We start from the raw sequence: 25,014 nt of genomic DNA, 5'->3' as shown, positions 1-25,014 counted from the left end.
ATCTTCCAAGGGCTATACTATTTGGGTCGTGGTCTATAGCTTTTCTAAAATGGCCCACTTCATTCCTTTAACTGGCCTTCCTTCAGCCCCACAGTTGGCTAAAGTGTTTATCCAAGAGATCTGCAGACTCCATGACTTACCGAGAGAGATCGTGTCTGACCGGGGAGTACAATTTGTGGCAAGATTGAGAGGGTGAACCAAGTGCTAGAAACATTCATTAGGATTTTTGTGTCCTCCTCTCAGGATGATTGGGGCGACTTGTTACCTTGGGCAGAATTTGCCCATAATTTCAGGTATCACGCCTCTTCGAACTCTACATCGTTCTTCACAGTGTATGGTAAGCACCCTCGAGTACCAGATTTCCAAGATCTACCATCTGTGGAAGTTCCTGTCGTTACCAAATTGGTGAGTTCATTTTCTGATCTCTGGAAGGAGGTTCATTGTTCCTTGAAGCAAACCTCCTGTAACTACAAGAAGTTTGCAGACAGGAAACGTCTTGCCATTCCCCTCTTGAAAGTGGGGGACAGGGTATGGCTGTCTTCTAAAAACATTTGCTTGAGAGTTCCAAATATGATATTAGCACCTTGTTTCATCGGACCTTACTGCATTCTTAAAGTAATAAACCCTGTGGTATACAGATTGGAACTTCCTCCTCAGTTAAGGATTTCCAACACTTTTCATTTGTCCTTATTACGGCCGTTGGTACTTAATCAATTTCAACAGTCTCTTCCTAAAGCTCCTCAAGTTCAGATGCATCGGGAGGTTGAGTTTGAGGTAGAGAAGATCCTGGATTCTCGTCATCGCTTGGACTTCAGTACCTTATTGATTGGAAAGATTATGGACCGGAAGAATGGATGTGGATTAAGGCAACTGACGTTCATGCTCCTCAACTCATATGAGCTTTTCATAGATTTCCCGAGAAGCCTTGTGGGCTTCCAGAGTCCGCCCTGAAAGGGGGAGGTACTGTCAGGTTGCGGCCTAGGATCGGCCGTTACTCACCCCAGCGCCGGCTTCCCTTGGTCACTCTTGTGGTCAGACGCCAGGTGTGGCGGAGGGTAACGCACTGAGTATTATTCTTAGAGCCATGTAGACTGTCTGGGCTGTGCCTTGGTTACTGTGGTCGCCGTCATGGACACAGCCATGACAGTTTGCTTCACCTGACTACCCTGTACCCAATGGTAGCATGGTGGTGGTCAGCTGACACTGTCCACCAATGATCTGCTACTGCAGGGTATAAAGCCGGCCTCCGGACAGCAGGAAGTTGCCTGTGCAACGTTGCCGCTTCTGAGTGTATCCTTGCTGTTACCTCATTCCAGGTTCCTCTGTGATGCCTTGTGAAACCAGTATCAGATTATTGTGCAACAGTGCATCCAGAACATCTAGCATGTGTGCCAGTTATATCAACTCCCTATGCAACAGTGCATCCAGAACATCTAGCCTGTGTGCCAGCTATGCCAACTCCCCGTGCAACAGTGTGTTATCATCTTGCCTGTGCGCGCTACAAATACCAGATTCCGATGCAGGATTACATTAAGGACCCCTTCTTGTGTACCAGTTATCTGTGCTCATCTTGACCCAGCAATGCATCACAAACCCCCTTCTGGTGTACTACTTATTGCGTCTAGTGACGTAGTATTGTGTCATGGTACCTTTCCAGTGTAAAGTCTCAGATTCTCTCCTTGTCTTCACGGGACACCTAGTGCTATCGCATTCTAGTACAAGTATCCATGTGCAGTACAGGTGCTTCTTTTAGAAGTATATATCTCCTGGGCCATTTATATCTGTCTCTATTCCCACAGTATCAGACACCAGTCCAAAGGGCCGCGACCTGCCAGTTGGGTGCAGCTCAAACCCATATCCTGATTGGTGGGGTCACTGGAGAACACCTCCCAGCTGGTTAGACTCAGCGCCTTTGGACTGGTCTCGTCAACGTCTGACATCCGTGGATGAGGAGATCATATATACAAGCCCCACGCCTCTGATTCCTCCCTCAACCCGGGACCTCAGCTTTCACTCCCTCCAAAGGGGATTTCTCCATGGTGAACGTGACAATTACCCAGCTGGCACGTAATGGAAGTGGATGTGTTGGGGGATAATGTGACAAGGTTCCTGATGGACTGAGTGTAGAACATGGCCTTAGTATGTGGTTACATTTGTAAGATCCTATCAAAAAGCAATGTGCCTCCACTCTTGAGAACAGTCTTTGCCAATGCAAGATCAGAAATCCGTAATGGGGGTCATATATCTGCGATTATCTGTGGCAAGTCCCCGTTCTGCCAACGCCGGGAGAATAGAGATATCCAACATGACAATCTGGAAAATGGTTGGAATCAGTGAGCCAGCGATTTTTAACATGTTGAATTTCCCTGATCAGCCGACAGATTGCTGATCTTCGATGTCAGTGGATCGTCGGTTTTGATTGCAGATCAGATCGGCATTGGTAGAACAGGGAACTGGGCCATGGATGTATGGCCTGCATAAGACCTATTTCTACAGCAATCCCAAAAATGGGACAATTTGGAAAGTAAGTGGGACAAAAAAATGACCTGTACGGAAAGGTGATACACTACAAAAAGGCCTTCTGTAATCTTCACTAAACCCACACCATGGGGGAATATAATGTTAAATAGGCTGCTAACTAGCCAAGCGGACACAATTGTCTCTGTACTCTTTCATGAGCATCTGTCACAGTGTAGGCCAGGCCTGGCCAACCTGTGGCTCTCCAGCTGTTGTGAAACTACAAGTCCCAGCATGCCCTGCTACAGTTTTGCTTAGGGAATGCCAAAACTGTTGCAGGGCATGCTGGGACCTGTAGTTTCACAACAGCTGGAGAGCCACAGGTTGGCCAGGCCTGCTGTAGGCTAAGCTCAGATGGATGTTTCATAGCCTCTCTGCACATTAAATCGATGTTCCATGGGGCTATTGCCTTGGTAATACATAATCTTAAATCATTTATAGCAGCCTGAAGAGGGGGAAAAAAAAGATTGAGAAAATGGAAAATACCAGTACTTTTCTCAAGGACAGTGATTTAGGTTAAATACACCTGATATTATAATATATATTTTTTATCTTAACTATTTTTCCAGAATCATGCAGTTGTCTGCGAAAAGTTACATCACTAAAGGCGATCATGAGGATTTGTGCGAACTATGACTGAAAATCGTAGATGCATACTTGCCTGAAATTGTGGCCCCGTAATCTGTACTAGTTGTGCCATTAAGGAACAGTCTTTTACATTTATCCTACAAGAACTGGGTATAAAAGGATTCATAATTCGCAATAGACTAGTTATAACCGAGACCGTAACACTAACAATTTGCGATTCATATTAAAACATGTTTGCCTAATCGTGGTTCTCCCCATGTGGGATCTCCAGAGGACAAGTGTGTAGGGGATGCACACCACTACCCCACATGCCCTGCTGGTCTATTAAACAATTTGCGCCATCAAGGCCACTTAACAAGAAAGAAGCAGTCTCTGAGAACGTGACTACTCTCCTGACTGGACTCTCGACAGTCTGAGATCTCGCTGAGAGTAGGCAAGCGTGTGTTAGCAGATCCATAGGTTACACATCACAGAGGCAGGCATTTTATGGGCTGAACCCACAACTATGGGAATGCAGTCTACCAATTTACTTTGTTTCCCATGTCAAAGTCTCCCATGGATTCTGGCATCTAAAATCTGAAACTTAATTATTAGACTAAAATATGTTACTTGTAATCCTTAGGTTCCCATGTTGTGAACTCTTGATTGATCCAAATATGCATGACAATGCAAAAAGATACTCATAATTTATCTATCATACTTGAGACCTAAAAGGAAATAAGTGGTGACTATTTATGGTTGAACAAAGTCATGACCCAGTTTTTCATTTCAAAATTATGGAAGCCATACTTGTGCCTCAGTGATGTCGCTGGTTCCTAGTGAATTGATTGGCTACTTTCTCATGAATATCAGTTCAGCACATAAAATGACAGCCTCCGTTGTATGTAGTTGGTAAATTATTATTTTGTAGTGTCTCCATAGTTAGAGGTTCACTGTGCTGTTAGAAGTATTGTACAACAGTTGATTTTTCTGATATAAAATAATTAAAATAATTTTAAGAAAGTAATATGCATATACATATTTAGTTTTTTCTCCTATGTTATGGGAGTGGTTTTACTCTAAATAATTATAGTGTTTCAGGGAGGACTATTACTCACTCCTTGTTTGTGACCATCTGAGAAGCTATAACAGGGTCTATTTGAAAAAAAAAGAGTGAGCTTTTACCTCAAAATTTAAAGTGGCATTAATATTAAGTGCAAAGTGCTTTGCTTGTATTACGTCTTTTTTTTCTTAATAAACAGTTTTAGACTATTAATTGACTATTTATAAGGCAAGCCAGTGTCTGTTATTATAATTATATATCTTTTTTTTAAATGTTATTATTTTAATATTACAATTAGAAACTACAAAAATGTAAAGTTAGTTATCAAGAAAATTGCTAAATATTTCAACACTTAAACCTCTTTTTTGCAGACTTTATACCTGCCTTACTTTATATTTTTTTTTAATTCTAAACAAAAGAAATGTTATGCTGTTTTTTTTTTATTAAACCATTAATTATTGAATGGGAAATCAGCAGAATAACTTTACAAAAACTTAAAACATGTATTAAGAAAACAAATACTGTACAGCAAAGCCATGTACAATAATACCCTCACCCCAGCCAAGTTTTTGCCTTTGTGCTTTAAAAATACTTTTCGGAACTGCCATTTTGTTTTGCAGCACCTATTTTTTTTGTATTAACTCATAAAGCTCATGGAATTCTTAACTAAAATTCTGCAAAAAATATATTAATATATTAGGGACAACAAATGTTCATTTTATTAAATTAGACATAGTATTTCTGTTAAAGGGTAAGTATTAATTGGTGTAAAAAGTTTTATGATGAGGGCAACAATTATTTTTTTATGCTCTAGAAATGGTGTCCACATCATAGAATAATAAATGTGGCCCGTTATAAATATTATGTTTACACTAATGAACAATTAATTAATATTGGCCATTTTCAATATAAATAATATTGCTCTCTTCATAAAATAAAACAAGATTTAATGATAATAAATATAAAATAATACTGCCCCATAAGAGAATTAATCTTATTTTCTTCCTTAACTAATAGATAATAATTGCCCTCATAATAAATCTACTGCGATTCTTGATTGATATGGCGGTTTTGACCAAACCACCTTGAATTTAGCCATTTGCAAACTTCCAGCTATATCCTACAGTTTGAGAATAACCATCCAAACTTATGGATAGTAAATTCTGGCTATGAAGGGTAATACCACGGTTTAGTAAACTGTACCCTTTGGTCTCATCAGTAGCAATACACTTGGGGCAGACTTGGTGTATCACTGATTGATGAGTTCTGCTCTTAAGAATTTTTTTGTATCATTTGTTTTTGTTGCTAATTTTAAAGATCTGTAAAACTGGAAAATGGGTCAAAATGGCAAACGGGCAGAACAATGTTAATATACAGAAATGGGGGAATTTTATTCTACAGTTGGTCAATTTGAAATATAGGTATATTTTCATAGACCATTTTCCAGGGACAAATCTTTAAAACCTAGAATGATTAGTAACTATTATGTTCATATGACAAATACAAAAAAAATGACAACTGTATACAAAACATGATTTCATATTTAATGAAAAACATATTTTAACAGTTTTCTTTTTTAAAATTTGTTGTAATATTACTGGTTCTTGTCCTTTATTTTATTATATTTTATTATAATGATACATTGTCCACACCAAGCAGAGCCCAATTTGGGGTAGGCTCCAATGTCTATGGCAGCCCACCTCTCACATACACATACATCCCTTTACCATACTACATTGCACTATTCCAGGGTGCAGGTGCATTATTTCCAGCAATATAATGTTTACTGTAACAAAGTGAAGATAAAGGCAGGGCTGTGGTGAAGTAATTGTAAAATCTTCCACCTAAAGGTCAATGTAACACTACATTTCTAAAGAAATTCATTACATAGAAGGAAATCAGATGTTACAAGTAATTTTATAATTTGACATAGAAGACGACGTAGACCATTTCCAGTGATACTAAAGATCAAAAGAATGCGTGGTGACAAGATTAATTATCTCCTGGACTTTGAGATTGTTTGTTAACAAAATAACCACATTTATCAGCTAAAAGTGAGATATGGAGAGATACATAGTAGTATTTTGTATTCTATTTTGCTTAAATCAGCAGTTCTGTCAAGATCTATAACATAAATTATTTCCTTATCTGGACATTTAATGGCACCGAGTTATTAGGAAGGATCGTTACTCTCCCTCCACCCTCATTGTCAACTGATTCTTTTGGGCAATTAATGTCACAGAAGTGCCACAATTGGAAGTTCCATTCTTTTCCACACATCCCTTTGAATGATAATATGTTTGCTTTAATAACACAAAAAAAACCTTTATTAATGATCTATGAGGGTAGCCACTATTTTTAAATCACTAGCATCATGGCATGTAAAGGTAGAAACTGTAACTATTTCTTTGGCATAAGAAACAGTCGCCAGTTGGGCCTCTTCTCTTGTTATATTGGGTGGCTGAGAAATTCAGGAAGGCAACAATTTCAAATATGGTCATACGCACTCGTTATGACCCCTGGAAAACTCGTCAGGAACCAAACATGGTTAGGGTGCAACAAGTTCTGGAACGTAAAAGAGTTTAGATTTCCAGTGCATCAGTCACCATGACTGCACACAGGTGCGTCTTTCCCCACTTCATTGATTTTTTTTTTTTCTTCTTAATAAAACAAACAGAGTACAAGATGAATAAAATAAAATCAATACCACAGTCTCATTGTATTTTCTTTATGGTCCGTTTTTGTCTTTTTTTCTTCTTAGTTTCTGGAAAAGTATTTTATAAACACATGACATTTGTTTTAAATCTGTTTAAATTACTTTGCACACAAAAAAAAAATGCATCAAAAAAGTTATACAGAAAAAGGGGGGGGGGGGCATAAATAATTGATGTGTAGAGGGGTAATAAAAAACATCTCTACTGATATTATGTTCTCCTTATGCTGGTGATGCACAACCTCTATATCTATTTGGGAAGATCACAAGTATATTGCACAGGGCACGCTGATTCAAAATGTAGATATATATATAAAAAAATATATATTGAAATGGATCCTCAATTCTAAAACCAATATATCCATCCATTGGAGAGAGCCCATACGCTGACACTGGCCCCCAGCAGTGGTGGAATAATCACTGTTGTGGATGGAGCTAAGACGGGGGAACTGGAAGTGAGAGGGGCTCCCATAGCTGCTGCACTTACAGCAATGTCGGTATTTCCGCAAATGTCTGCACTTACTATGAGGGCAAAGCAAAAGTTGTGAAACTGAACCAGGACATTGCTGCACATGCACTGACTCATGCACATGCTTCGTAGAGCAGGAGCCACAAGAGAACAAACTGCATCACTGGGCCCTTGTCCCAAATTCTGCTATGGGGCCATATGATGCAGTTTATATTGATGGGGTTAGAGCTGCACCTCCTTTTTTGTGTTATATAATGATGATCTGTGATGGAGGGGAGGGTTAGCTGTGCACCTGATGACAACAGGTGAATCTTTCCAAATCCAGAAGTGTTAGGAAGTAGTGTGAAGGGATTAACAGCACTGCGACCAATGGCCTTCCACTGCTGGCAGGTACAGATTGCAGGCAGGTTACTCTATTCCTGAGCAACCCTAGTGGGCTTACTCTGCCACTCCTGAGATGTAGAGATTCCCTTTCACCGTCAGTAACCGCCTGTTGCTCACTCCTCCCAGTTCCCCCAAGCTCCTACATTGGCACCTGGAACTGCTTATGGTTATGTGTGGTCCGGTTACGGCAGCATCTCCTAGTTGGTAATGTCTAATATTCTCACTGACTACTTACTATGGACCAGTAATGCACTTGGTAGTGGGCATGGCCAAATGGCAGAACTTGTAGAAGGGTTTTGCATTTTGCTCTTAACTGGTAGTCACAGGATACAAGCAGATGCAGGTGGTTTTAAAGCAAGAAGATATGTACAGTATTTGCTGCAGTATTTTTTTTTTTAACGATAATTCCCAGTTGAAGTTTCTAGGAATATCACAGCAAACACAATGTCACACTTTCCTCATAATGGGCCATGTTCTTAGTTGAATATAAGTCTAAATGCGGACAGATCTTGTGCGTATCTGCAAACTGTGCATGCGCCGTAGAGAGCAACCACATACTCTGCATGCTGAGAACCTTGCATACGCACACAGATGGAGACTGAAAGTGCATACAGCCATCTGTTGTCAGATCTCTCTTTCCATATAATAAGCGTTTCTGGGCAACTGTACATGACAGATCTGTCTCGCGGGAGTGTCGTAGACATGTAAGCTAACTTCCGTGCCCTTTAGCATTGCGTGGACGCAGATGGGACACCCGTTTACAATGGATATTATGCACCCAGCTTGGGGTGATTGTAAGTGCCAATACTAATGATGACGACTGCAGACGGATAAACAGTGGGCGGGCCAGCCATCTACAGTAAATGAAGACGGGGGAACCGACACTCGCATTAGCATAAGATCGCAATCAAGCTGCGCCCACAGGTATGGCGTTTGGCCCAGAGTCAGACCTTATAACACAAAACTCTTATGGATTGAGTAAGAAAGTAAGTAGAGTAAGTAATAAAAGTGGGCACATGGTTGCCATCTGTGTCCTATCCATTAAAATATTTAGGTGTCTTGAAAGTGTATCATGAGACTCTTATCTGAAGCAAGACAAGGACAAATCACAGTGTGCTAACTTTGTGCCCATTTTACTACTAAACACTGTACTCAACTTGCATTATATTGCACTCGCTGGTTTCTATGTGGCCCCCTGACTCGAGCATGGGAGGAGGTAACTTGGTAAAGAAAACCCCACCCAAGTTCATGTCTGGGTTAGGTGTTGAAAATGTTCTGCTTAGTTTTGTGTGCCCTTCTCCTACAATGATCAGTCAGTCAGTCCCGCTCTCATAGTCAGTAACCAGAACAAAACTTCAGAGAGCTAAACCCTACCTATGTGACATCTGTGTATACCACAGGTTCCCAAACGCTGCCAATACAGTCCAATGCTTGAGTCCAAGCATGGATATCCTTAAAACGTGGACTGTAATGGCGGAGTTTAGGAACCTCTGGTGTATACGACTCATCAAAAATATCAAGCATTTTATACAATAGGGACTATTTCAGTTTGACAATAGCTACAAAACAGGGTACAAAGATCAGTAGGTGAAATATGCAGTGTGACTGGCACTGGTAGCAGGGCCAGATTAAGGGCCACATGGACCTGGGGCTGAAGATGACCAAGGACCTATTGTGAGAGGCGAAGGAGGAGTTACAAGTGGTGGGTGGGTGTGGCCTGTGCCAAGCGGATGTGTACACCCTCTGCTTCCCTTACACTATTAGACCCAATTTCTTGCTACATACATAAAAGTATACATATTGCATCATCTTTATGGCTTACGTATTCTTTAATAAACCAACCCGTTCCATTGTTTATCATATATTATCCCTGCCCTTTTCTCTACATCATCCAATGAAATGTCTGTATTGTAATGTACATGTGACCTCCCATCTGTAAATGATTCTGTAATTATGAGTATAAAGATACTCTGTGACTTGATATGGGCTAGAAATCTACTTGACTTCTCATTGTACTTACTCCACGTCACTCTGCGCAGAAAAGTGGATATGTCTCTTTAAATAAAAATATTTCCAGTGCCACGAATAGACTGGGAAAAGAATAAGTACTTTAACATGAGACAAATAGAAAATTAATTTTTTACAACCGATTCATGGCCAACTGGACATCTGGTCATCATGGTGCTGTAATGATGATGGGTTTATTTTCATGTGGAGGCCTGAAGCTGTAGTCCCATCCACCCCATTGTTAATCTGGCCTTGACGGTAGTGCACATGCTTTAGGATTTGAATTTGTGGGGCGTCTACTTAATTGCAGTTAATTAATTTGTTTTGTTTGTTATTATGAGAACCTGACCTAATTTGTGCCAATATATCTCAATGCTATTACATATCTCCCAACATGACCCATTCCAGGAGCGACAAAATGCTCTGTTCCTGGACTTAAGCTGGCCACACAGCTAAAGATTTTCTTTCCAATCAGCCAACTAGTTGACTGGTTGGAATGAAACTCTAGTAACGTATGGGAGTAAATGATGATCAGCAATTTGCTCCTAAATGCCAGAGAACAGATGAAAATGGTCGTTCAGACAAGTTTGTTAAATGTTTGATCTGAACAATTTGCTCAAACAACAGTTTTTGTCCATTTCCCGGCGTTTGGGAGCCAATTAGTGATTGTCATTTGCTTTCATAACACCAGATTGTCATTCCAACCAATCAACTAGTTGGCTGGTTGGACAGATAATCTTAATACTGGGCATACACTATACAATTATCTGTCAGATATCTGTCCAATCTGGCTGGCGGGAATGAAAACCTGGTAATGTATTGGAGCAAATGACAATAGACCATATGGTCTTAAACACTGGAAAACAGACAAAAACAAATTGTTCAAATTGGTTAAATTCATTTGATTTAACCAGTTTGTCTGAGCGACCATTTTTATCTTGTTTTCCAGTGTTTGTGAGCAAATAGTTGATTGTCATTTGTACCCACACATTACCAGGTTTTCATTCCAACCAGCCAGATTGGACAGATATCTGACAGATAATTGTAGAGTGTATGCCCAGCATTAAGGCCCCCATACATCAGAGATTGATTGCAGCAATCATGCAATTTGCAATCGATTGTGTATAAAAATCTTTCCCTTTTTCAATCGATTTTAGCAATTCTGCAATCGATTGAAAAAGGGAAAGTTTTTAAACACAATCGATTGCAAATTGCACGATTGCTGCAATCAATCTCTGATGTATGGGGGCCTTTAGATGTGTGGCCACCTTTAATGTACGATTGCCATCACCTGTGTAGAAACATCCTTCTTATCAATTAACAAGTTCAACACAGGTGATGGCAATTATAAATTAACAGGAAAGTCCAGGAACAGAGCATTTTGTCCCTCCTAGAATGGGTCATATTGGGAGGTATGAAGCTGGCCACATATCTAAAGATTATCTGTCCAACTAGTTGATTGGTTGGAATGAAAATCTGGTAAGGTATGGGAGTAAATGATGATCAGCAATTTGCTCCTAAATGCCAGAAAACAGATGAAAATGGTCGTTCAGACAAGTTTGTTAAATGTTTGATCTAAACAATTTGTTCAAACAACAGTTTTTGTCCATTTTCCAGCGTTTGGGAGCAAATTGCTGATTGTCATTTGCTTTCATACCTTACCAGATTTTCATTCCAACCAATCAACTAGTTGGATGGTTGGACAGATAATCTTTAGATGTGTGGCCAGCTTGCCTACGGTTCCCACAAGGTAACGCAGACATCAGGGACATTTCAGAGAGTAGGAACACAGTGATAGCCCTTTCACACTTGCACCTATAACCTGGGTTACTGTGCAGTGTGAAAAGGCCAGGTTGACAACCCGGGTCAAGCCGGTATTTCATCCCTGGTAATGAGAAGGGTTGAACAAGGGATCAACCTGGCTCGCGATGCAGTGTGAACGGGTAACCAGGGTCAATGCGACACAGGTCCCATTCACAGCATAGGATGAGCCGACGCTTGGATATGATCTTAGCTTTTGATGGCAGTGACGTCATCGACCCGGGTTGGGCCGCCAGTCTGAAAGGGGTCTCAGCCGGGTCGCACCTGTGAACAAAATCCCGGGTGTGACCGGGCATTACGATGTGAAAGGGGTATGAGTAATGGCGGTAGTCGCTACATAATGACGGTACTACATGATACCACTATTCCAGGTAGAAAGTATGAAAAAAATAATAAACTTGCAGTACAAAACATACATTTACTTAATTTATTTATTGACAGTTACCTATATAGCTCCAGGATATTCTGTTGCGCTGTGGGGGGGGGGGTTGGTATTGGTATTGGGTTGGTATTCTGACAGCGGGCATCACGAACCCCGGAATCCCATATACCCAAGCCCATTTTAAACAACACCTCTTCTCTAAGAAGTTCAAGTAACTTATAATTACCTGCATAATAAGTATCACAGCACATGTGCAGGAGTGGGGACATTATATTTGTGATATTTTCAGTGCAAAGTAAGGATACAGACAGGAAAAACAAAATCCTCTGGAAGTTGGGACTGATCCTGCTGGAAACACAGGGACAATAATAATCTTATGCAGCAGAGTCCTCCTCAGTCTTAGCTGCCCCCTCCCCCTCCCCTGGACAGCTAGAAGAACCTGGTGCCATCCGATCCACCAATCACCGTACAGGCCAGGCATAGTAACAGAAGCATCTCAGCCAATCGTATCGCAGCTTCCCCAGACCCTTTTGTGAATGAGCTGCGGGGGCGGGGGAGGTGCTGTTGCTAGACGACGAGACCATATCGTCCAACAGGAATCTATCAGGCGAGCAGAGCTTGTAAGGAGTGTTACCAGGGTAATGAAGGCAGGTCGCCGTGGAAACAGTCATCCAATCAGACTGTGGAAACTGCAAGTTAGACGCAAAGCTACATGATTGATGCCGCAGTGAACCAATGAGGATGTGATAATTCCCGACCGTTAGGAGAGGGAGGAGGTGGTGAGGGTAGAGTGACGTGAGGCGCGGCCTATGGGGCGGCGTGTTGTAGGCGCGGCCTCAAGGTGACAGGAGCCTCTCACACACGGTGACTGTGCGGCTGCTCTTCCGGGTCCCGCTCTGTGCTGGTAGTTACGGGACATGGCTGCAGCTCCGCTGGCGGGTATCCCCGTGCCCTGCGCCGGCCTCTTCTGGTACCTAGGTGTGCTAGCGGCCTCCTGGTGGGGTGTGAGGGCCTCGTGGCGCCTGGTGTGTGGTCTCCGGGTCTGGGTGCTGGGGAGTGGAGCGCAGGTGGGTCCGAGGACCGGGAAATGGGCAGGTGAGTCTCTCCCCGGGGTCGGTGCGGCGTGATGAGGGGACACAGGCACATGGAGCTATGGCATTGGGAGGGCACTCTTTAGGGGGAGGAGGTAGCTGGGTATGCAGCATGGAGCCAGTGGGGAGAGAGACAGACTGAGGAGTGTGTGGGAGGAGAGAGAGACAGACTAAGGAGTGTGTGGGAGGAGAGAGCGAGACAGACTAGGGAGTGTGTGGGAGTAGAGAGAGAGAGACAGACTGAGGAGTGTGTGGGAGGAGACAGACTGTAGAGTGTGTGGGAGGAGAGAGAGACAGACTGAGGAGTGTGTGGGAGGAGAGAGAGACAGACTGAGGAGTGTGTGGGAGGAGAGAGGGAGAGACAGACTGGAGTGTGTGGAAGGAGAGAGAGAGAGACAACTGTAGAGTGTGTGGGAGGAGAGAGGGAGAGACAGACTGAGGAGTGTGTGGGAGGAGAGAGGGAGAGACAGACTGAGGAGTGTGTGGGAGGAGAGAGGGAGACAGACTAAGGAGTGTGTGGGAGGAGAGAGAGAGAGAGAGACTGAGGAGTGTGTGGGAGGAGAGAGACAGACTGTAGAGTGTGTGGGAGGAGAGAGACAGACTGTAGAGTGTGTGGGAGGAGAGAGACAGACTGTAGAGTGTGTGGGAGGAGAGAGAGAGACAGACAGACTGAGGAGTGTGTGGGAGGAGAGAGACAGACTGTAGAGTGTGTGGGAGGAGAGAGACAGACTGTAGAGTGTGTGGGAGGAAGGAGAGACAGACTGTAGAGTGTGTGGGAGGAGAGAGACAGACTGTAGAGTGTGTGGGAGGAGAGAGAGAGACAGACTGAGGAGTGTGTGGGAGGAGTGAGGGAGACAGACCGAGGAGTGTGTGGGAGGAGAGAGGGAGAGACAGACCGAGGAGTGTGTGGGAGGAGAGAGACAGACTGTAGAGTGTGTGGGAGGAGAGAGACAGACTGTAGAGTGTGTGGGAGGAGAGAGACAGACTGTAGAGTGTGTGGGAGGAGAGAGAGAGACAGACAGACTGAGGAGTGTGTGGGAGGAGAGAGACAGACTGTAGAGTGTGTGGGAGGAGAGAGACAGACTGTAGAGTGTGTGGGAGGAAGGAGAGACAGACTGTAGAGTGTGTGGGAGGAGAGAGACAGACTGTAGAGTGTGTGGGAGGAGAGAGAGAGACAGACTGAGGAGTGTGTGGGAGGAGTGAGGGAGACAGACCGAGGAGTGTGTGGGAGGAGAGAGGGAGAGACAGACCGAGGAGTGTGTGGGAGGAGAGAGAGAGACAGACTGAGGAGTGTGTGGGAGGAGAGAGAGAGAGAGACTGAGGCGTGTGTGGGAGGAGAGAGGGACAGAATGTAGAGTGTGGGAGGAGAGAGGGACAGAATGTAGAGTGTGGGAGGAGAGAGGGACAGACTGTAGAGTGTGGGAGGAGAGAGGGAGACAGACCGAGGAGTGTGTGGGAGGAGAGAGGGAGAGACAGACTGAGGAGTGTGTGGGAGGAGAGAGGGAGAGACAGACTGAGGAGTGTGTGGGAGGAAGGAGAGACAGACTGTGGAGTGTGTGGGAGGAAGGAGAGACAGACTGTGGAGTGTGTGGGAGGAAGGAGAGACAGACTGAGGCGTGTGTGGGAGGAGAGAGACAGACTGAGGCATGTGTGGGAGGAGAGAGACAGACTGAGGCGTGTGTGGGAGGAGAGAGAGACAGACTGGAGTGTGTGGGAGGAGAGAGGGACAGACTGGGGCGTGTGTGGGAGGAGAGAGACAGACTGGAGTGTGTGGGAGGAGAGAGGGACAGACTGCGGAGTGTGTGGGAGGAGAGAGGGAGAGACAGACCGAGGAGTGTGTGGGAGGAGAGAGGGAGAGACAGACCGAGGAGTGTGTGGGAGGAGAGAGGGAGAAACAGACCGAGGAGTGTGTGGGAGGAGAGAGAGAGAGAGACAGACCGAGGAGTGTGTGGGAGGAGAGAGAGAGACAGACTGAGGAGTGTGTGGGAGGAGAGAGGGAGAGACAGACCGAGGAGTGTGTGGGAGGAGAGAGAGAGACAGACTGAGGAGTGTGTGGGAGGAGAGAGACAGACTGGAGTGTGGGAGGAGAGAGACAGACTGATGAGTGTGTGTGGGAGGAGAGAGAGACAGACTGATGAGTGTGTGGGAGGAGAGAGAGACAGACTGAGGAGTGTGTGGGAGGAGAGGGGACAGACTAGGGAGTGTGTGGGAGGAGACAGACTGTAGAGTGTGTGGGAGGAGAGAGAGACAGACTGAGGAGTGTGTGGGAGGAGAGAGAGACAGACTGAGGAGTGTGTGGGAGGAGAGAGGGAGAGACAGACTGAGGAGTGTGTGGGAGGAGAGAGGGAGAGACAGACTGAGGAGAGAGGGAGAAACAGACCGAGGAGTGTGTGGGAGAGAGGGAGAGACAGACCGAGGAGTGTGTGGGAGGAGAGAGGGAGAGACAGACTAAGGACTGTGTGGGAGGAGAGAGAGGGACAGACTGGAGTGTGTGGAAGGAGAGAGAGAGACAACTGTAGAGTTTGTGGGAGGAGAGAGGGAGAGACAGACTGAGGAGTGTGTGGGAGGAGAGAGGGAGAGACAGACTGAGGAGTGTGTGGGAGGAGAGAGGGACAGGCTGAGGAGTGTGTGGGAGGAGAGAGGGACAGGCTGAGGACTGTGTGGGAGGAGAGAGGGAGAGACAGACTGAGGACTGTGTGGGAGGAGAGAGGGAGAGACAGACTGAGGACTGTGTGGGAGGAGAGAGGGAGAGACAGACTGAGGACTGTGTGGGAGGAGAGAGAGACAGACTGAGGAGTGTGTGGGAGGAGAGAGGGAGAGACAGACTGAGGACTGTGTGGGAGGAGAGACAGACAGACTGAGGAGTGTGTGGGAGGAGAGAGGGAGAGACAGACTGAGGAGTGTGTGGGAGGAGAGAGAGACAGACTGAGGAGTGTGTGGGAGGAGAGAGAGACAGACTGAGGAGTGTGTGGGAGGAGAGAGGGAGAGACAGACTGAGGAGTGTGTGGGAGGAGAGAGGGAGAGACAGACTGAGGAGAGAGGGAGAAACAGACCGAGGAGTGTGTGGGAGAGAGGGAGAGACAGACCGAGGAGTGTGTGGGAGGAGAGAGGGAGAGACAGACTAAGGACTGTGTCGGAGGAGAGAGAGGGACAGACTGGAGTGTGTGGAAGGAGAGAGAGAGACAACTGTAGAGTGTGTGGGAGGAGAGAGAGACAACTGTGGGTTGTGTGGGAGGAGAGAGAGACTGTAGAGTGTGTGGGAGGAGAGAGAGACAGACTGTAGAGTGTGTGGGAGGAGAGAGAGAGAGACTGAGGAGTGTTTGGGAGGAGAGAGAGACAAACTGTAGAGTGTGGGAGGAGAGAGACAGGCTGAGGAGTGTGTGGGAGGAGAGAGAGACTGTGGAGTGTGGGAGGAGAGATAGACAGACTTTGAAGTGTGGGGGAGGAGAGAGAGAGACAACTGTGGAGTGTGTGGGAGTAGAGAGAGAGAGACAGACTGAGGAGTGTGTGGGAGGAGATAGAGAGACAACTGTGGAGTGTGTGGGAGGAGAGAGAGAGAGGGACAGACTGGAGTGTGTGGGAGGAGAGAGGGACAGACTGAGGAGTGTTTGGGAGGAGAGAGAGAGACAACTGTGGAGTGTGTGGGAGTAGAGAGAGAGAGAGACAGACTTTGGAGTGTGGGGGTGGAGAGAGAGAGACAACTGTGGGGTGTGTGGGAGGAGAGAGAGAGAGACAGACTGAGGAGTGTTTGGGAGGAGAGAGAGACAGACTGAGGAGAGAAAGAAACTGTAGAGTGTGTGGGAGGAGAGAGACAGTAGTGTGTGGGAGGAGAGAGAGACAGACTGAGGAGTGTTTGGGAGGAGAGAGACAGACTGAGGAGAGAGACTGAGTAGTGTGTGGGAGGAGAGAGAGACTGTGGAGTGTGTGGGAGGAGAGAGGGACAGACTGGAGTGTGTGTGGGAGGAGATAGAGACAACTGTGGAGTGTGTGGAAGGAGAGAGAGAGAGAGACAGACTGAGGAGAGAGAGACATACTGTAGAGTGTGGGAGGAGAGAGACAGGCTGAGGAGTGTGTGGGAGGAGAGAGAGACTGTGGAGTGTGGGAGGAGAGATAGACAGACTTTGAAGTGTGGGGGAGGAGAGAGAGAGACAACTGTGGAGTGTGTGGGAGTAGAGAGAGAGAGACAGACTGAGGAGTGTGTGGGAGGAGATAGAGAGACAACTGTGGAGTGTGTGGGAGGAGAGAGAGAGAGGGACAGACTGGAGTGTGTGGGAGGAGAGAGGGACAGACTGAGGAGTGTTTGGGAGGAGAGAGAGAGACAACTGTGGAGTGTGTGGGAGTAGAGAGAGAGAGAGACAGACTTTGGAGTGTGGGGGAGGAGAGAGAGAGACAACTGTGGGGTGTGTGGGAGGAGAGAGAGAGAGACAGACTGAGGAGTGTTTGGGAGGAGAGAGACAGACTGAGGAGAGAAAGAAACTGTAGAGTGTGTGGGAGGAGAGAGAGACAGACTGAGGAGTGTTTGGGAGGAGAGAGAGACAGACTGAGGAGAGAGACTGAGTAGTGTGTGGGAGGAGAGAGAGACTGGAGTGTGTGGGAGGAGAGAGGGACAGACTGGAGTGTGTGTGGGAGGAGATAGAGACAACTGTGGAGTGTGTGGGAGGAGAGAGAGAGAGGGACAGACTGGAGTGTGTGGGAGGAGAGAGGGACAGACTGAGGAGTGTGTGGGAGGAGAGAGAGAGAGACATCTGTGGAGTGTGTGGGAGGAGAGAGAGAGGGACAGACTGAGGACTGTGTGGGAGGAGAGAGGGACAGACTGAGGAGTGTGTGGGTGAAGAGAGAGATACCTGTGGAGTATAAGTGGGAGGAGAGAGGGACAGACTGATGAGTGTGTGTGTGTGGGAGGAGAGAGAGACAGACTGTAGAGTGTGTGGGAGGGGAGAGAGAGACAGACTGTAGAGTGTGTGGGAGGAGAGAGAGGGACAGACTGGAGTGTGTGGAAGGAGAGAGAGAGACAGACAGGAGTGTGTGGGAGGAGAGAGAGACAAACTGTAGAGTGTGTGGGAGGAGAGAGACTGAGGAGTGTGTGGGAGGAGAGAGACAGACTGAGGAGTGTGTGGGAGGAGAGACAGACTGAGGAGTGTGTGGGAGGAGAGAGAGAGACAACTGTGGAGTGTGTGGGAGGAGAGAGGGAAAGGCAGACTGTGGAGTGTCTGGGAGGAGAGAAACAACTGTGGGGTGTGTGGGAGGAGAGAGAGAGACAGACTGAGGAGTGTGTGGGAGGAGAGAGAGAGACAGACTGAGGAGTGTGTGGGAGGAGAGAGAGACAGACTGAGGAGTGTGTGGGAGGAGAGAGACAGACTGTGGAGTGTGTGGGAGGAGAGAGAGACAACTGTGGAGTGTGGGAGGAGAGAGAGACAACTGTGGAATGTGGGTGGAGAGAGAGAGAGACAGATTGACTGTGGAGTGTGTGGGAGGAGAGAGAGAGACAACTGTGGAGTGTGTGGGAGGAGAGAGAGGGACAACTGTGGAGTGTGTGGGAGGAGAGAGAGAGAGACAGATGAGTGTGTGGGAGGAGAGAGAGAGAGATACCTGTGGAGTGTGTGGGAGGAGAGAGACAGACTGTGGAGTGTGTGGGAGGAGAGAGAGACTGTGGAGTGTGTGGGAGGAGAGAGAGAGACAACTGTGGAGTGTGTGGGAGGAGAGAGAGGGACAGACTGGAGTGTGTGGGAGGAGAGAGGGACAGACTGATGAGGGTGTGTGGGAGGGGAGAGAGACAGACGGTAGAGTGTGTGGGAGGAGAGAGAGAGAGAGAGACAGATGAGTGTGTGGGAGGAGAGAGAGACAGACTGGAGTGTGTGGGAGGAGAGAGAGACAACTGTGGAGTGTGTGGGAGGAGAGAGACAGACTGGAGTGTGTGTGAGGAGAGAGAGACAACTGTGGAGTGTGTGGGAGGAGAGAGAGACAACTGTGGAATGTGGGTGGAGAGAGAGAGAGAGACAGATTGACTGTGGAGTGTGTGGGAGGAGAGAGAGAGAGACAAACTGGAGTGTGTGGGAGGAGAGAAAGACTGAGGAGTGTGTGGGAGGAGAGATAGACAGACTGGGGTGTGGGGGAGGAGACAGAGAGACAACTGGTGTGTGGGAGGAGAGAGACAGACTGGAGTGTGGGAGGAGGGAGAGACAACTGTGGAGTGTGTGGGAGGAGGGAGAGACAACTGTGGAGTGTGTGGGAGGAGAGAGAGACAACTGGGTTGTGTGGGAGGAGAGAGAGAGACAACTTTGGGGTGTGTGGGAGGAGAGAGAGAGACACAGACTGGAATGTGGGGGAAGAGAGAGAGACACAGTTTGGAGTGTGGGACGAGAGAGACAGACTGGAGTGTGGGAGGAGAGAGAGACAGACTGTGGAGTGTGTGTGAGGAGAGAGACAGACTGTGGGGTGCGTGAGAAGAGAGAGAGACTGTAACATGAGTGTGTGGTGTTAGGGGTACAGAGTAGAAGATGTTGGGGAAGAGGCCGGTATAGGGATCAGGGAAGATGAGGTAACAGGTGACTGTACATAGTTATATTGAGACACCGTTATTAGGGAAAACACTTATTTTAAAATCTGTGACATTAATTAATTTTGCAATGAAGACCCTATTTCCAAGTCTTCAGCATAAGACAATCTGTGTTTTAATGGCTCAAAATGAGTACGTGCAAATAAATGACAAGTCCTATCTAGCCCGCTCCCCTGTGGAGCGCGTGGCTGCGCCCCCCCTGTGGAGCGCGTCACTATGAAGCCAGACCTTTGCTACTGTGCATTTGAAAATTTGTGTATAGGCTCTGCCAGTATGGAAACACTTCCACGTGCACAAGCACGGCCCCACAGCAATTATTCCAGTCTTTATGTGATATTAAGTACATGAATACGTCCATTTGGTAACTGTGTGTGAGCTATCGCAGTTTTCTTCATCACAGTCCATAGGGGTCACAGGGAATATGATGGGGTATAGGGTGGCAGGTGGAGTCTGGGCACCAAACAATTTCTTCAGTGATGTGCAGCTCAGGATCCTCCTCCCCTATACCCCAGCCCAGACAGGCCAGTCTAAGTTTGGTGCCACAGAATTGTGCACCTATAACGGGGCTTCTAATGCAGTTTCATATTTCTTCATTTTTAATTTTTTTTTTATTATTATTGAGTGGTAGTGCCGGGGATCCTATAAGGGCGTCTGCGCTGCTACTCCACCAACCCCCGACTGCTGCACCTGCGACAACGACTGGGTCCTCACAGCACACTGAGGGCAACAGCCAGACGCCGGGGGCAGCGATAGGGTAAGGATGGGCTCCCTGCTATAGGGACCAGCATCAGTGCGGCATCCACCACCTGTGTGGAGACCACCGACGGTGCTGACAAGTGGGGCGGCCAGGTTGCCATCACCTCCGCTAGACCACCAGGGCAATTAGGCAGCGGAGGGTCTTTAGCGCTAACGGTATAACTGCATTATAATGACCGCCAACGGGACATTGTAGGCGGCCATTGCCCGGGGGGATCTCTGCCAGCAGGGGAAGGTAGGCTCTCCCTGTTAGCCCCCCCGGCACTAAGTGTGTTGCCTAACGGAGGCTTGCTTCCGCAGGGCTTACTCCTCTCTCCTTCTTTGCAAGATGCTGCACAGCCATTTCACAGAGCTGTGCTGCCTGCAGTTATTCTTCAGAGAGGTTTGGCTCCTGTCCTCCCCTTAGGTCAGGTTATACAGTCTAGCTCCATCCAGCCGGCTGGGGTTGGTTTGCCGAGCATTATATGCCTATTATACTGCATTGATGTGACTTTGTGCTTATTCTACTTTTTCACCCTATTGTCTCTGTTTATCTGCTATATCTGTGAAAGGGGTTAACTCCCCCTCTGTGTCCCCACTCATTGTTAAATTTGTGTGGCTCCTACATTCAGTGCACTGTTCCCTATTGCGCACCCCTGTTATATAACCTGGTGTGTGGGACTTTTTTTGGAATATGGTAACATGTCTTCCAAGAACAAAGCGCCCAAGGAGAAGGAGGCTCCTTTGCTGCGTACATGTAGACATAGATCTGCTGATCTTTCTTCACAGGATGCGGTCCAGGATGGTCTCTGTATCCGGTGTTACTCGCAGCGAGACTTCCCTTCTACTGCTTCCAGCCAGGAACCAACATGGGCGGCCAACTTGTCGCAGGTAATGTCGCAGTTGGTGGATCGGATTGCCTTGCAGTTCCCACACCAGTCCTTCCTACTTTGGGGGTCCAAGTCGCCCCTATTATTCAGCCTCATCTGCAGCTGCCTGTACTGGAACTTCCGTGGATGAGAACCTTCTCACAGTCAGTGCAGGGCTTATCTCTGGTGTCTGCCTCCTTTCAGCAAATGTTGGATAGGGACTGTACTTCCGGACGCAAATCGTCCAGGCGTGAGAGCTCTGTTCCCCAGATGGTTGAGGTTTCTGATTCAGAAATCTCGGACCAAGAGGAGGATTCTTCCCGTGCCTCTGAGGATGAAATCTCATCTGTTCAGGAGTTGCCTCTCCCTCTAATAGATGTTGGTACCTTAGTTAGGGCAGTCAGATTGGTCCTTTCTGTTGAAGACGAGGAACCGGCTCCTAGACCCAAAACACTGGTTTTCAAACGTCAGAAAAAGGTCTCTGTGGAGTTTCCTAAATCTGAACAACTGGAGGAAATTCTAGCAGAAGCTTGGACCACTCCTAACAGGCGGTTTCAGGTCTCCAAGCGCATTGCGTCCTTTTACCCACTCACTGCTGAGGAGCAGACTCTAAGAAGTCCCTAGAGGCCCTTGCTTATGCCGATGACGTTCTATTTGGGTCAGAATTGGATAAAATTGTTGCCATGGTGGCGGCTTCCAAGACAGCATTTCTGCCTTCAGCGGCAGCCCCTAGAGCTCGAACGTCCTCCTATCGCTCCTTTCACCCTCAAGGGAAAGCCATGGGCCAGTCTTTTTCTAGGTCCAAGAATTCTTCCGCTAAGACCTCCAAGCCCAGAAAAAAGCAGTCCTGGCCACCAGACGCCCGGCTGCCAAACCAGCCGACAAGCCTACCGATTGACGGGGCGGGCCTCTCCCTGGGGGACCCCAGTGTGGGAGTCCAGATTCTGCTTTTCTCCAATGTCTGTCTGGATGACAACCATGTCGGACGCCTGGGTTCACGGCGTGGGCTCGTGGACAGGTCTGACTTTCAGGAGGCGTCCACCGGTACGTTTTTTTACCACAGGCCTTACGGATAAGCAAAAGCACTGCGGGAGTCAATTCGCTCTCTACTAGCCTCCAAGGTAATATTTCCAGTCCCTCAGGATCAGAGGGGCTCTGGCTTCTACGCCAATCTCTTCTTGGTTCAGAAGCTGAACGGCTCTTTCTGCCCAATTCTCAACCTCAAATCCCTCAAAAAGGATATGCGGGTCCCCGAGTTCTGTATGGAGTCTTTGCACTCCATCATTTTATCCTTTGAACCGGTAGATTTCATGTGCCTATCCGACTTAGTCACCAGCGTTTCCTCCGGTTTGCAGTCAAGGAGGATCACTACCAGTTTTGGGCCTTGCCCTTTGGTATTTCCATGGCTCCTTGTGTGTTCACGAAGGTCATGGCAGCTCACTTGCTGCGCAAGGGTATCAAAATTCTCCATTACCTGGACGATCTTCTTAAACTAGCCAGATTTATGGATATGCTCAGGGAGCACCTTCGCCTCACAATAGATCTTCTACAGTTGCACAGGTAAATGGAAGAAGTCCCCTCTGACTCCGGCCCAGGAGATTCTCCACCTGGGGGCCCTGTTAGATTCACTGGTCAGAGAGTGTTACTCCCAGTGGACAAGATTCGGTATCTGTAGGACAGGATTCTTACTTCACCGCCGAGTGTCAATTCACACCTGCATGCGGATCCTGGGATCCCTGGTCTCCACCTTCGACATGGTGGAGTACGCCCAGTTTCACTCCCGGCCTCTTCAAGCAGAGATTCTGACTCATTGGAACTGATCCCATCTCCAGATCAAGCTGAAGACAATAGTCCTATCTTGGGAGGTTCGTCTCTCCCTTGCGTGGTGGCTACAGAGCTCCCACTTGGACAGGGGTCATCCCTTCTGGATTGGGTCTTTCTCACCACGGATGCCAGTCTTTGCAGGTGGGGAGCTGTAACCTGCCAGCAGTCTTTCCAGGGTTGATGGATGGCTCTGGAGAGCTGCCTCCCGATCAATGTCCTGGAACTTCGAACTGTCTTCATCCGGACGTCTTTTTCAGTTTCTAGTTCAATGTTGGGACCTGCCGGAAGTCGATTTGATGGCGTCTCGGTACAACCAAAAGGTACCGTACGGATCGCGCACCAGAGACCCGGGGGCTTTTATGGTGGACTTTCAATCTCATGTACATATTCTCTCCGATCTCACTTCTGTCGAGGGTTCTCCGCAAGTTGAAGTTGGAAGGCAGCACCGTGATTCTGGTAGCTCCTGATTGGCTGTGGAGATCTTGGTATGCATATCTTCTGAGCCTCGCCATCGACGCCCCACTAACGTCTTCCTCAACGGCCGGATCTTCTCTCTCCGGGCCCGTACTTCCACCCGAATCTAACTCTACTTGCTTTGACGGGGTGGCTCTTGAGACATCCATCTTGAGAGCTAAATGTTTTTTGCAGTCAGTCATTCACACCATGTTGAATGCACAGAAACCTTCTTCTGCCAAAGTTTATCGTCTGATTTGGTGCGCTTACTTCTCCTGTTGTTCTTCCAGAGGTTTTAACCCCAGATCCTTTCGGCTTTCCAGAGTTCTCTCGTTTCTACAGTCCGGCCTGGATTTGGGTCTTTGTCTGTCTTTCTTAAAAGTACAGGTCTTGGCACTTTCGATTCTCTTTTAAGGCAGATTGCCTTGATGCCGGATGTTCGTACCTTCTTTCAGGTTGTGCTCCACTTGCAGCCTCCGTTTTTTTCCTCCGGTGGCTCCGTTGGACTTGTTCCTGGTGCTTCGGGCTCTTCAGGCACCTCCCTTCGAGCCTTTGGATTTGGTGGGCCTTTGTTGGCTCACGGGGAAGACTATAATCCTCCTGGCTATTGCTTCAGCTTGGAGAGTGTCAGACTTTTCTGGTCTTTCACTCGGATCGGGCTGTTCTTCGGACTCGACTAGGTTACTTTCCAAAAGTGGTTTCCAGATTCCACCTCAATCAGGAGATAGTCGTCTCGGTCTTTCAGTCTCTGGAGGATTCTGCGGATGAGGCCTCTTTTTGGATGTTGTAAGGGCCCTCCGCATCTATGTCGATCGTACCAGGGATATCCAGAAGTCGGATTCCCTTTTCATACTCTATGGTTTCCACAAGCGTGGTTGGCCGGCTACAAAGCAGACCCTTAGCCAGGTGGCTCCTTTTAACCATCCACCACGCGTATGTGGCGGAGATCCTTCTTGCTCTGGTGATTGCTCATTTCACGAGATCAGTTGGTACTTTTTGGGCAGTTCGTCGCGGCTCCTCTGCAGAGCAGTTTTGCAATAGTCCCTGTGTCCCCTATGGACTGTGATGAAGAAAAGGAGACTTAGGTCTTACCTGTTAAGTCCTTTTCTTCGAACTCCATAGGGGACACAGGGCACCCACCCTGACTGGTGGGGTTATTTCCTCGTTTCTGTTTTCCTGTCTCTTCGGGTGTTGGTTTCTGTGTCTTGACTGTCTTCCTTCTCCTTCCCGCTCCTGCCTTGCGCTTGCTAACTTGACTGTTCTGCCTGGGCTGGTGGTGGGGTATAGGGGAGGAGGAGCCTTAGCGGCACATCTCTGAAGAAATTAACTGTTTGGTGCCCAGACTCAACCTGCTGCCCTATACCCCAGCGTAGCCCCTGAGTCCTCTGTGGAGTTCAAAGAAAAGGACTTCACAGGTAAGACATAAGTCTCCTTTTCTTAGCCATATACCGCTTCTTCCAGTAATAGTCACTAGATAGGATTGGAAGGACTCCTTTAGCATCTGAGCTTTGACACAGTCTATTTTCTTGCAAGTTCCTTCATTGATTTATAATTTTGCCCTTT

At 47.2% G+C, this 25,014-nt stretch overlaps 2 protein-coding genes across 2 annotated transcripts in view; both read left to right on the top strand.

Annotated features, from left to right (window-relative positions):
- The window catches only part of LOC148539167 (uncharacterized), a 175,419-nt gene extending 168,574 nt beyond the window's left edge, over window positions 1-6,845 (top strand). The window contains exon 5 of the mRNA XM_088451822.1: window positions 3,087-6,845. The gene's annotated coding sequence lies outside the window, so the exon portion shown is untranslated. The remainder of the gene's footprint in view (window positions 1-3,086) is intronic.
- A 5,886-nt stretch (window positions 6,846-12,731) lies between these two features.
- Window positions 12,732-25,014, top strand: part of HSD17B12 (hydroxysteroid 17-beta dehydrogenase 12) — a 98,669-nt gene continuing 86,386 nt past the window's right edge. Inside the window, exon 1 of the mRNA XM_088451812.1 lies at window positions 12,732-13,018. Within this exon, the coding sequence (XP_088307938.1) occupies window positions 12,841-13,018 (178 nt within the window). The 5' untranslated portion in view covers window positions 12,732-12,840. The remainder of the gene's footprint in view (window positions 13,019-25,014) is intronic.

The sequence above is a fragment of the Taudactylus pleione genome, unplaced genomic scaffold (genome assembly GCF_031769625.1).
Source record: "Taudactylus pleione unplaced genomic scaffold, aTauple2 ptg000027l, whole genome shotgun sequence".
NCBI classification, from domain to species: Eukaryota; Metazoa; Chordata; class Amphibia; order Anura; family Myobatrachidae; genus Taudactylus; species Taudactylus pleione.
The sequence above is the reverse complement of the archived record's forward strand: the minus strand, read 5'-3'. Positions and strand labels throughout refer to the sequence as shown.